The sequence below is a fragment of the Copadichromis virginalis genome, linkage group LG10 (genome assembly GCF_057382275.1).
Source record: "Copadichromis virginalis isolate Kocher_CV1m ecotype Utaka linkage group LG10, C_Virginalis_male_GT1.1, whole genome shotgun sequence".
NCBI classification, from domain to species: Eukaryota; Metazoa; Chordata; class Actinopteri; order Cichliformes; family Cichlidae; genus Copadichromis; species Copadichromis virginalis.
The window spans coordinates 8,478,439-8,490,718 of record NC_140627.1 but is presented as its reverse complement, the minus strand read 5'-3'; the positions used below and the strand labels follow the sequence as shown (position 1 = coordinate 8,490,718).

Below are 12,280 nucleotides of genomic sequence, written 5' to 3'. Positions count from 1 at the left end.
TGAAAAACTAGTTTATGCATTTATTACTTCCAGGCTGGACTACTTTAAATCATTATTATCATGATCTCCTAAAACCTCCCTGAAAAGCCTTCAGTTAATCCAAAATGCTGTAGCAAGAGTACTGACAGGAACTAGAAAGAGAGAGCATATTTCTCCTGTATTGGCTTCCCTTCATTGCCTTCCTGTTAAATCCAGAATTGAATTCAAAATCCTGCTCCTCACATACAACATCTTAAATAATCAGGCCCCATCTTATCTTAATGACCTTGTAGCACCATATCACCCTATTAGAGCACTTCGCTCTCACACTGCAGGCCTACTTGTTGTTCCTAGAGTATTTAAAAGTAGAATGGGAGGGAGAGCCTTCAGTTTTCAGGTGACCCTGAATCCTCCCTTAGTTGTGCTGCAATAGACATAGGCTGCCGGGGGATTTCCATGATGCATTGAGTTTTTCCTTTCCAGTCACCATTCTCACTCACTATGTGTTAATAGACCTCTCTGCATTGAATCATACCTGTTATCAATCTCTGTCTCTCTTCCGCAGCATGTCATATCCTGTTTTCCTTCTGTCACCCCAACCGGTCGCAGCAGATGGCCGCCCCTCCCTGAGCCTGGTTCTGGCAGAGGTTTCTTCCCGTTAAAAGGGAGTTTTTCCTTCCCACTGTCGCCAAATTGCTTGCTCATAGGGGGTGATATGATTGTTGAGTTTTTCTCTGTATCTATTATTGTACGATCTACTGTACAATATAAAGCGCCTTGAGGCGACTGTTGTTGTGATTTGGCGCAATATAAATAAAATTGAATTAAACTGAATTAATAAAAATAATAAAGTGTATTTGTATTGCCCAGAAAATAAGATACATTAGTCTGATGTCTGATATTTAAATTGTATTTTTCACATAACTACTTAATTGCTTCGATTCTAACCATTACTAATAATAACTTGGATACAACTGTCCATCTGTCCTCTGCATGGTGTTTTTAATTGCTGCAAACAGTCTTTAGTTTGTGAAAGAAAACCTACACAAACCAGGGGCAAACATGGTAACTGCAACTCAACACCCATATTTCATTCATCTGAACAAAATACAAAAAAATATAAACTACTTAAAACCTCAATTGACTCATTTGGATTGCTGAGGTGAACAATGACTATGACCAAAAATCTGAAAACGTGGCCTTTAAATCTCCCTCTTAACCTGACAAACCTGCATGCATGTGTCACTAAGCTAATCGAGTAGGAAGAAACAGCTTACCAGATTTTCGCTGAGTAGCAGTTATGCCACTTCATCCATAGCCGGAAAACTGACACACTGACAAGGTAACAAAAACTATATTTACTGGCTTTCAAACTACATCTGACAAAACACCCGAGTGACACATATTCTTATGATTTGGATATTTTACAAAGTGGTTAATGTCCCCTCAAGAGTGACTGAGGTGATAGAGTAGGCTTGAGCAGATTCTCAGAGCAGAAACACAACTGCATACCTCTGCACTTCTCTCAGGCCAAGAAAAATATACATAATCATTGTTTTCAGCAGCTGGAATTAGACGATGTAAAACTGAACAGAAACCACAGCTTGTTGACCTTTAATGTAATCTGAATGCAGGGTCAATTTTAAAGATACACGCGTCAGTAGAGTGATCGGATAAATGGATTTTGTATGTAGCTCCATATGGAACTTAGCAATCAGAAATATGGAATCAAAGCAGGTGTTAAAAAGTGCAGATCACAGAGCACAGAAAGTCAACAATGCTTAGACTTCAGTAAAACCATGCCTCTTTTGTGCATGGACAGGAAATGTTTACAGCAGCAACTTCTTAAAAAATGTATGTAATATGAGCTCTAACCACTTCTGTGAATTAATGAATGAATAAAATACTTTCTGATTCTTAAGCCAAGCCACTCTGTATAATTAAAATCTGATAAATTACACCAAAACATTAAAACCAACCAATTTTCTCCACAGGGCAGTTCCAGCCACTGTTTCTAACACCTGCTGTGCAAAACATGCTCTGTTTCTTACATCAATATTTTACTCTTTTTTTTGGGGGGGGGGGGGGGGAATACAATTTGGTACATTGTTATATAAAAGCATCCTAGCATACAACAACATACCGCAGACAGTCATCAATTATGGGCGGGACTAGGGAAACAAAACAAAAGGCCAACTGTGGTACCTGCACAGCAAATAACAGTGTAGTTATACAGTAATGTAAGACTGGCAGATTCCTGGTGGAAAACACAGCTGCCGATCGCTACTATAAAAAGACCAAATAATCATTTCTTAGGCATCACTTTATGCTCCCTCTCAGGGTGTGTGGCCACAGATTTTCTGCCAGGATGTGTGTTTAGCTTTTGCTAAATGGTGATTGTGGGTAATAAAGTTGTGGGGGTGGGGAAGAGAGTGGGTAATATTGCACACAGATTACTACTTTGCTTAAATGATGAAATTGTGTCATAACTACAGAAACATTCAGAGCCTCAGATAAACAAGGAAGGGCCAATGTTTTGGGGAGAAAAAATGCTGTCAAAAAAGTGGAAATTTCTCTGTGAACACTATGTGATTGAAAAGATAAAACTAAAAACAATCACATGGCAAAACAAAGATAAATGGTGTAGCAAGTTATAGCAGCTCAACGGGGCCCAGACTCATTCAGCTGTCTATGCATACTTTAATGGAGATGCTGTTTTGACATGTCTTTTTCCTGCAGCTCCGAGGGACTGCCTGCAACTTTAAACAGAACTGACCAACTTTTTAGAGCAGTTTAAACCACTCGTGTTCAGTTATTCCAAATATTTTTGATACGCTTTGTTTCATTTGTTGGTATTTTATTCCAAAGTGGTATTATCTAAGGATGTTTTGGCTGTGGTAATAGCTTCGTATACTACAACTCCTTAGAGAAGCTACTTGAATTAGTATCTACTAGCCATACTACAATCTTGTGGCTTCAGTGCTGACTTTGAATATTTAGAGGACATATAGAGGTTAAAAAAGTCACCATATAAAGAAAGATTCCTGTTTAACAATCTATTTCTACTACAGCAACTTAATAAAGAAGCTTTAATGAAAATAAGCAGTGCAACACCAGTGTAATCCCATACAAATGATTTGTACTTAAATAACGGCTCTGTGACTTTCAGTTACAGAGGATATGCAGAACTAGCCCATATTATGGTTTGCAACACAACCTGAACATTACCTTGAGTATTGAGTTGAAATCTCCTGTCAAAATGATCCTGTAATACTCTACATACATTAGCTTCTCTCTAATAGTAGGTTGACACCTATCCAGGCCCAAACATTTCCAAGCCATTAACCATCAGAAAGACACATTGGTGTTCCGCACTTACTTTATGTATCCCTTCCATTTCTAAGCCACTGAGGTTTGCGTAAAGCGAGTGGTGCCTCTTTCCTAACAGTGATGTTGTAGTGACATTAGCTGTCGTTGGGGTTGCCTTGTCTGAGAGGCTGCCTTGTTGCTTATCATGTTGCTCCACCGACCCCCTCAACTCCGGCTGTTGTGCCTCAAAAGCTTTCGCCTCTTCGCGGCTCTCCATTTCTCTGTTTGCCGGCGCGGGCTCAGGCTGCTCAGGCCGAGTGCACAAGTCGTACATCACTCTCTGTCAAAGTTAAACAGAGCGGAGGAGATCAATATGACCACAAGAGATGCTCGGCCAAGACCAAGCCATTGCTTGTGTTTCATTTGCTGAAGGAGAATTACATGGACCGCAGGTTGACTTCCACCAGTTCACGAGCAGGACTGGGCTCTTATTCAAGGCTAAGGTGAAGTGTCTGAAAACAAGCAAATGACTCTTACTGCCATGGTATCAAGCTCTTAATTTTGTAAATCTAAATGGTACTGACAAAAACAGCTCTCGTGCTGGATGTTGAGGGTTGATTAAAAGCAGTTATAACTCCTGGTTCATCTCTAAAGTACCTCCTCTCTTTACGCAGTGACGTTTTCCAAAATGAGGACAATCAGCTCCAAAGGGATATTATATATTTTTGGTCTTCGCTTGTGAAAACCAATCAATGAATGTCACAGCACAGCAGCATTCTTGAGCATACTGTTATATTTATCACAGTGTAGCATTCAGATTCAGAGTCCAGCTCACAACATTGAAATAACCCATTTCTTCTTGCCTCGCTGCTCGTCTGCACGAGGGGGAGGGTTGTCATAAATAGAAAAGGAAAGACACGCTAGTTCACTCATACCCTACGTAATGTTGAAATAGCCCGTGCAGTCCCAAATCAAGTAGAACACGACAAGAGACGTGTGATAGCGAAAAAAAGAACAGACTAACAGGTCTTCGCTTCAGCCCTCATTCTCTCAGCAAGGTTGAGATGTGGGTGGCATGCTTACTCCTCAGCTGTGAGTCTCTCCGTATTCATGCTGCCTTGTCAAGAAGCATTTCATCCAGAAGCAATAAGACTCAACAGGGTGCTTAATCCCTTCTTGGTTGCTGCGCTATAAAGGTGAAGCAGGAGGACGAAGAGAAAAATGTGTGTGTGTGTGTGTGTGTGTGTGAGATGTCGAGTGTCTATGAAAGGAGGGGGCTGGGAGGACTGCATCCATCGTCCTATCACAAAAAGGCAGGTTTTGAGAAGGGACCCAATCATTACAGGGACTAGAGCTCGTTTCCATGGAGATGACGCTGGAATGATGTTGGCTGCCTATTGATTGCTCAAGGGGCAGTAGACAGTGCAACAGAGGGAGGCTGCAGGAGGCAGGCAGACAGACAGCTATGACCAGCAGAAACTGACTGTAATGTTTTACTGTAGTTGTGCACTAGGGAAATGGACGCAATTAGAGTACGGTAGATGGATATGTGAAATACATCGTATAGTCATTTACTTGACTGGATATGAGAAAAAAAAGTATGTTTTAGACAGTGAGGGCGAAAAGTTCATCTTAAGAGTAAAGTTTCTTTATGTGAAACTGTAAAGAAATCAGAATCAGAATACTTTATTAATCCCATAATTAAGGAAATTATGCAGTATTAAAATAGGCCTCTATGAATAATTTTTACTTTCCCGACACAGGAAGTTGTAGCCAATCAGTGTCTGACAAGCCTCACCTCTGTAAACTGGAATAAATTTACTGGAAATCCCAGCTGTGCTGTGGATGCCTTTTTGCTGCATTTTGATAGTTTATCTAACAAATAATCTATCTTACTGTGTAAGAAACCACCAAAGGAATTTGCATTTTGGTGAGTGATATTTTTAAAATAAGCATTTTTTTTCTAGTTGTGAAAATGCAACTTTCGTATAAAGCATTACTTCAAACATTAGAGAGGCTATAGTTAGGAGCAACAAAGACTAACTGGAAATTTTGGCTTTTTAAAAATTTTTTCTACCTGGTATTTTTCTGGTGTGTTGCCAGTGCAATCAAAAGTAAAATCACATACAGTTCACCCTGAAAATTAAAGTTCACATTTCCTTTACCGTGCAGATTTTGATACATTAAATGGTTAAAAATTGAGAGCCACAGACTTTTGGCTCACACACACAAGGTTCCTTTTTTTGTCCTAACATCGGTTTCCCCAGCTTCAACCTATTCCATTATTACTTAGTTTGCTCACAAGATCTTAAATCTTAAGTAGCCTAAAGACAAACCAACCAACACATGAGTGCCTCTGAACACCATCTATATTCTGCTTCAACTCCTTTGAAATTTTAAATTTGCTCCTTTGTTAGTAGCAGTGTTCTTGACAGCAAAACAACTAAATAATATGTGAGAGAGCTGCAGTACACATGACCACTGCTTAGGGCTGTGTGATATGATCAAAATCTCATATCCCGATATAAGACATCTATTGTGCCGATAACGATATAAATCACAAAAATGTAACATTTTCTGTAAATTCTGTGAATCTCGGGCAGCTCGACTTGCGTGAAGTGTTTCCAGCTGGGCGTCATGTACCTGGAGTCGAATGTTTTAACCGATGTATGAAACTATACATTTTTAGACATAAGTTGTAACGGCCGCCGTTTTCTTTGTGAGTATTTATTACGCAGCGTGCTGCGGGGAAAAGCCTGTTCTAACGTTTGAGTCTAAGGTTTATTTTTAAGCACCTGATGACTCTGTTTTGCTTCTCATCCATAAATACTTTGCATACTCTTTCACGTGATTCAGTTTATTTAGAAAAGTCTCAACAGGATCTTGAGCTTTATTCTGAAAGGTTTATGTGGAAAATAAACAAGCGGACATGCAGTGGTTTTACCGTCGTTGTTGCTAACGACAGCGCATAAAAACAGGCGCTTGTCTGTTCATAGTGTGGTTATATTAAATATAAGAGAAAGGGAGAACTTTAAGAAAATTAATATAGCCACTACAGTAACCATCAAAACGATGAAAAAATATTGCCGCAGTTTATTTTGCGACACAATGAAACAAACGATAGCGTAAAATGAAACGATAGATGTTTTTATATCGTGATCCGATATATATCGTTATATCGAACAGCCCTACAGCCCTGCTTACAAGAAGATACAGTAACTATGAAAAATCTTACTGAGCATAAAATAATAAATCTCAAACCACATATGCCCCTGCAAAGAAAGGAGCTTCAGCCAGGCGCATCATAGATCAATGGCAGAGACATCCTTTTATGCTCATTTTGGCACAATCGGAAGAGCATCTCACAAGAAAATAAATATTATGTTACACTCACACACTTCACATTGAAATTTAAACATTATTACAGACAAGATATAGACTGATTAAAAAGCCCAAAAGAAAAAACAATGAATATGCCTTTCCACACATGCTGAAAAATATTATCAGCAGATCAGACATGACGAAAAGAAAGAGGGATGAGTCAGTGCATTCTTGTTAGAGTATTAGTATTTGGGTCCAATACCTTAGCAGCAACGTGTAAGAAATATTAAAGAAAAATATAGAGAGATGAACAATTGCCCACTTTTTAGATACAGTTCAAGCTTTGATTAATTATTCAAATCCATGCCTATGAAAACTTTATCCAAAATTTAAGACATGGAAGCACAGTGACCCAATTCTGCCAGTCCTACAAGAGACACATAAACACACACACCCTCCACCCTCCTCTCTGCACATATCATGCAATATTCACCTCCAATAGACGGTTCAATCTTAAGAAAGTGTGAAAATTAAGTTTCTAAGCTGTCATATCGGCCAAAATGGCTGTTTCGGACTTTAAACTATTTAACACATCTTGCATCATTTTGACATTTTAAAAAGCTGCAACATTTGCTGATATTTGCTTCTTTCCTTTCGTTTTACTTGACTGTTTCGGTGCACAACTGATATACAAAATACAGTTCCTGATAGCTTAATCTTTTAGATTTCATTCATCCATCTGTTCTTTGACTATGACTTGACTTTGCAAGTAACAGCCAATCAGAAGAAAGCTGGCTCAAAAGAAAGAGAAATGGAGCTAAAGCAAGAAGCTAAAATAATTGGCTGCAACAAGGCATATGTATAAATGGAGGTTAAAATAGGCCGAAAAAATCCAGAATGATGTTCGAGCACCTTCACATGATAGGTAGGTTAATGTATATTACTCTTGAAAGAGGTCATTTTTCAAAATTATTCAGTAATAACACAATAATGACATCCAGTTTCCACCCACAATACTATTAAGACTGTAGGGTCTTAATAGGGACCGTAGGGTCTTTACCTTACAACAGCGGTCCCCAACCCCTGGGCCACGGACCGGTACTGTGAGTCGTTTGGGACCGGGCCACGAGAGTTGAGACACAGGTGTGACAATTATGGTTTTTGGGGTTTTTATCGTTATTTTTTATCGTTTTTAACATTAACTCTGTTTCCCTGGGTCTTTTCCTGTGTGTTATTAATAAATGTTCTTTTTTCTGGTACTGGTTTTATTTTGTTGTATTTATCTTAAAGGTCGGTCCATGAAAATAGTGTTGGACAGCTTCCTTACAATATAAAGCGCCTTGAGGCGACTGCTGTTGTGATTTGGTGCTATATAAATATAAATTAATCTTTTTTTTCTCATCCCTCTGATGCATTTTGATGGAGATGTAAACAAAGTTGATTGCAGTAGTTCAGCATCTAGCTAGAGAAGAAATGTGAACATAAATGGAGTAAAGTTTATTTTAAGGAAATTTAAAGGTATTTTCAGGTAATTTCAAATGCAACTTGTCAAGCAGCTCAAAATATCATGACAGAAACACACAAACAATTTCTGCATAGCCCATCAAAAAATGTGTCTGCAACCTAAAGGCACAGCTTTCCTTTTTTTATATACTTCTCAGAGACATGGAGAAAAAAAAACATTGATATGTAAAATGGAGTAAGACATAATAAACACCGGACACCATCCCTCCTCACCATCTATCACCAAGAGCAACTCCAGAATGGAACAATCCAACCGCTCTCCAGGAAACTGATTACAGACCCCAAGCTGTGCATCATGGTGAGCCCAACTATATCAAGCTGGTATCTCTCGGCGTCAAGCACCGGTTCAGGCTCCTTCTCCACCAGAGCAGTGATGCTCCATGTAAGCAAAGCCGGTTGCAGCAGATCAGACCGATAAGGTCCCCACCCTCGACTGCCACTGATCTATATTGCACCAGGTATTGGGTCCACATGAGGCGTGGCGTGTTCTCGCAAGTCTGGCGTTTCAGCAAAAAACGGTTTGCTTAGGGCAGGGGTGGGGAACTCCAGGTATCAAGGGCTGGTGTCCTGCAGGTTTTAGATATTACCCTGGGTCAACACACCTGAATCAAATGATTAGTTCATTACCAGGCCTCTGGAGGACTTGAAGACATGTCGAGGTCATTTAGCCATTTAATCAGCTGTGTTGGATCAATGACACATCTAAAACCTGCACGACACCGGCCCATGAGGCCTGGAGTTCCCCCACCCCTGGCTTAGGGAGACACTAGCAGAATACTCACAATAATGTAGCTCATAGGATCACTAGGCCACACAAATCCCAATCATCAGAATAAGGGGGAGATGAAGAGGCTTTAACCCCTACATATAAGATAAATAAGGATAATATATGGAGCTTAAAAATTAGCATATTTCTCCTTTAATATATTTTTTATTTAATTATTACAGATAATAGTTAAATGAGCACGGCATAAAGTCAGAGAAACTTTGTTATAATTAACACCTGTGGCTGTTAAGTAAACTGATCTGATGATCATGTTTGCAAACAGCTAGCATGCGCACAACATTAACGTGAAAACACTTGCCAAAACTGTACTTGAGACCATTCCGCACTTCAAGTCACACTGTTGTATGTACTGTATGTAAAATATTTTGTACAATGACTTTGAGATCAGCATATATGCTGTTTACATGTCAGTATATGACAACAAAGTTGACTTGGAAATGACAAAGCCATCCATACTAGATTCATGTTGCTTAGCCAGGTTACAGATTTAAGTACTATTGAATTGTTTTTCCATGTGTGGTCACATGATTCTAAAGCATCATGATGCTTATGGAAGGCATGTGTGCAGCTTTTGACTCTTGAGATCCAACAGGAGCAGGATCAGGCAAAGATATGCAGCACTGTCCAAGTAAAGACAGTCAGGACCACCACATAAGCATGGACTGAGGACACCAAGGACAGAATATATTTTCATATAGAAAAGTTTCTACTAACATACTGAATGCCAACCATAAAAAAGTCATAACTGCCAGGAACTAGAAGAATGTTGCATAATAACAAGATGATTAAAAAAACACAAAACAAACATGGATAGGTTAACCTGGAAATATGAAGTTGCTCACCTCCATGTTTCTTTTCATACATTTGGACGGCGAGGACTCCTCAGATCTAGAAGACTCAGTGCAGGACAACGGCTGGTCGTCCCAGCCTGCATGGGGAGTGTTGAGAGAGTGGCAAATATTTGGAGATCTGTTCTGACAGGTGTCCAAGACTGTAGGAGTGGCACAGGGGTCAGCTGCACATAAGTTCCTCTCTGAAGGCTGCTTCCACTGATCTAGTTTGATTTTGCTTTTTGGTGAGTGGGAGGTACTATGGGGTCTCTGTAGCAAGCTCCTCTGGGGGGTTAGGAGGGGGGTCGTCTGACAGTATTTACTGCTGTCTTCCTGAGATGGCTTCCTTGACAGGCTTTTGAAAACATGCCTGAGGGGTGCCGCTTTCTGTGCCCCCTGCAACAGTCTTCCATGAGCTTCTAGCAGGTGGCAAAGGAAGATGGCCTTTTCTAGCTCAAATTTCTGCCTGTGATGCAATTTATAAGCTGCCTGCTCACCGTTTATCTTCATATACAGAGTTAGCAGTAAGTGCTCCAGCTTTGTATACGTCTGTCTGCTGCAAAAACAAAAAGCCTTTTTCCGTGTGGAGTCAACGCTACCGTGCCATTTACTGCTTTCAGTGTCCACCTTTTTAGCCAGAAAATACCTGTGTCTGTTATAGTTTCTGTCCTTTTGGTCTCCTCGCCTGGCTGTCAGCTCCCTCACAGCTCTTTGCTGCTCTCTCTCTGCTTCTTCTCGTAGCCATCTAATCTCCGCAGTGAGCGCTTCATGAGCCTGTCGTGTTCTCGATTTTGCCACTTCCCAGTCAGCACGCAGGCTCTCTAGGTCTTGTCCACAGCCCGACAGGTCCTGGCATGGTTTCATAGATGACAGTACCACAGAGTTATCCCTGTCTTCAGTCATGATGCCTTATTCACAGCACAACATGCATGGAAGGGTAAACAGTTCTCACTTCTAAAGAATTGGCTAAGTATCAGAACTGAGTGGCCATGCAGGTGAATGATGGGTTTGGTGGGTTAGAAATTCAGCATGCAAATAACATAAGGTCACTGGGGGGGGGGGGGGGGGGGGGGGGGGGGGGGGGGGGGAGAAATCGAAAAAAAAAAAGACAGATGAAGGTTAAGGATGAAGGTAATATATGAAATATAAAATGTAGTGTTTTTAGATGATTAAGAAATTGATCGTTACTTAGGGAGGGTTTTGTTATGAAGGGAGAAAGAAAGACTGAACATCTTTGTGCAACCAGGAAAGGACATTGTGATGGTAGCTGACTGCTTTATGTTCGGACAGAGATTTCAAATTTACCTAGAATAAATATGGCACTCAATAATTAGTTTTTATCTAACGTTGCCTGGATGAACTCAAACATCTTAACAAACACAGAACAAGGCACGAACAATGGAGTGTATGTAACAGCAGTCAAACATTAGGATGCAATAAGTGATATGATGCAAAAAAAGATCTGTCTTAGCTGCCGTTACTGAAACCCGTTTTGCCCATCACTAGCTCAACTTAGCGGTTCCCATATGGACGCGAGAGTACGGTTAGTATTACACGGAGGATGGGGACTCTGCTAATTCGAGCTAATTAACTAGCTTAATCTTGGTTTAGCATGTTACTGTCATGCCCTCAAATAGGTGACGCTAAACTCTATTACGCTATTCTGTAATGTGAATAACACTCTCTAGCATCCTGGAGTCGGAAAAAACAAAACAAGACAAAAGGAAAAAAAAGAAAAAAACACTTCTGGCTACTACGTCCTGTTAGCCTGTGTTAGCTTAAGGTTTGTTTGTTTTTTAGCCATAACTTGTCTCAAACTCACCTCTCAGCAGACTCAACTACTATAATGAACTTTTCATCAATGGGGACATCTTCTTTTGACTAAAGTATTTCTGTCAGCATTCAAATTAGCTGTGTAATAACACTAATACCGCCTACGTTTAGTTGTTAAAGGTCCACAGAGCCATGCAAGAAGGGGTTTGTTTATGTGACAGACACCAGTGTGACACTCAGCCTCTGTCCAGCGTCATCCTGCTGGCCCGGCCAGGAGCAATGCTGCTTTCACGTACTTCACGTCCTTTCTCACCATGGCAACGCTTCATGACATATGAGATTGGTAATTTTTCAAGGTTGGATAGATTTCAGTTGTTTTTATATGGCTTCAGTTTCTTATATTTCTGTATTTTATGTAAAGATTTGAGTAGTTCATGGGCTCATTTGAAGTGTTTGTTTTTATTCCCCCTCCTCCAAAATATGGAGTATTACCTACTGATATTGAAGGCAACATACCATCCTCTCAACTTGTGGGAGATGAAGGACCACTAGTGGTTACACAGTGCTAGTGTGATGTAAATCCGCCAATTTTCTATGTATTTTTAATCAAGGTTTATTATCTTAACTATTATTTTTTTATAACTATAATAATAACTATTATTAGGGCCCGAGCACCGATAGTGCGAAGGCCCTATTGTATCTGCTCCGTTTATTATTATTAGGGCCCGAGCACTAAAAGTGCGAAGGCCCTATTGTA

General features: G+C 40.1%; 1 protein-coding gene across 1 annotated transcript in view; it reads right to left on the bottom strand.

The window, feature by feature from the left end:
- Positions 1 to 11,900, bottom strand: part of tspoap1 (TSPO associated protein 1) — a 74,778-nt gene extending 62,878 nt beyond the window's left edge. Inside the window, exons 1-3 of the mRNA XM_085469635.1 lie at positions 11,573 to 11,900; positions 9,763 to 10,799; positions 3,359 to 3,628 (exon numbers count right to left, since the gene is read on the bottom strand). Coding sequence (XP_085325761.1) covers positions 3,359 to 3,628; positions 9,763 to 10,653 — 1,161 coding nt within the window. The 5' untranslated portion in view covers positions 10,654 to 10,799; positions 11,573 to 11,900. The remainder of the gene's footprint in view (positions 1 to 3,358; positions 3,629 to 9,762; positions 10,800 to 11,572) is intronic.
- Between the last annotated feature and the right edge of the window lie 380 nt (positions 11,901 to 12,280).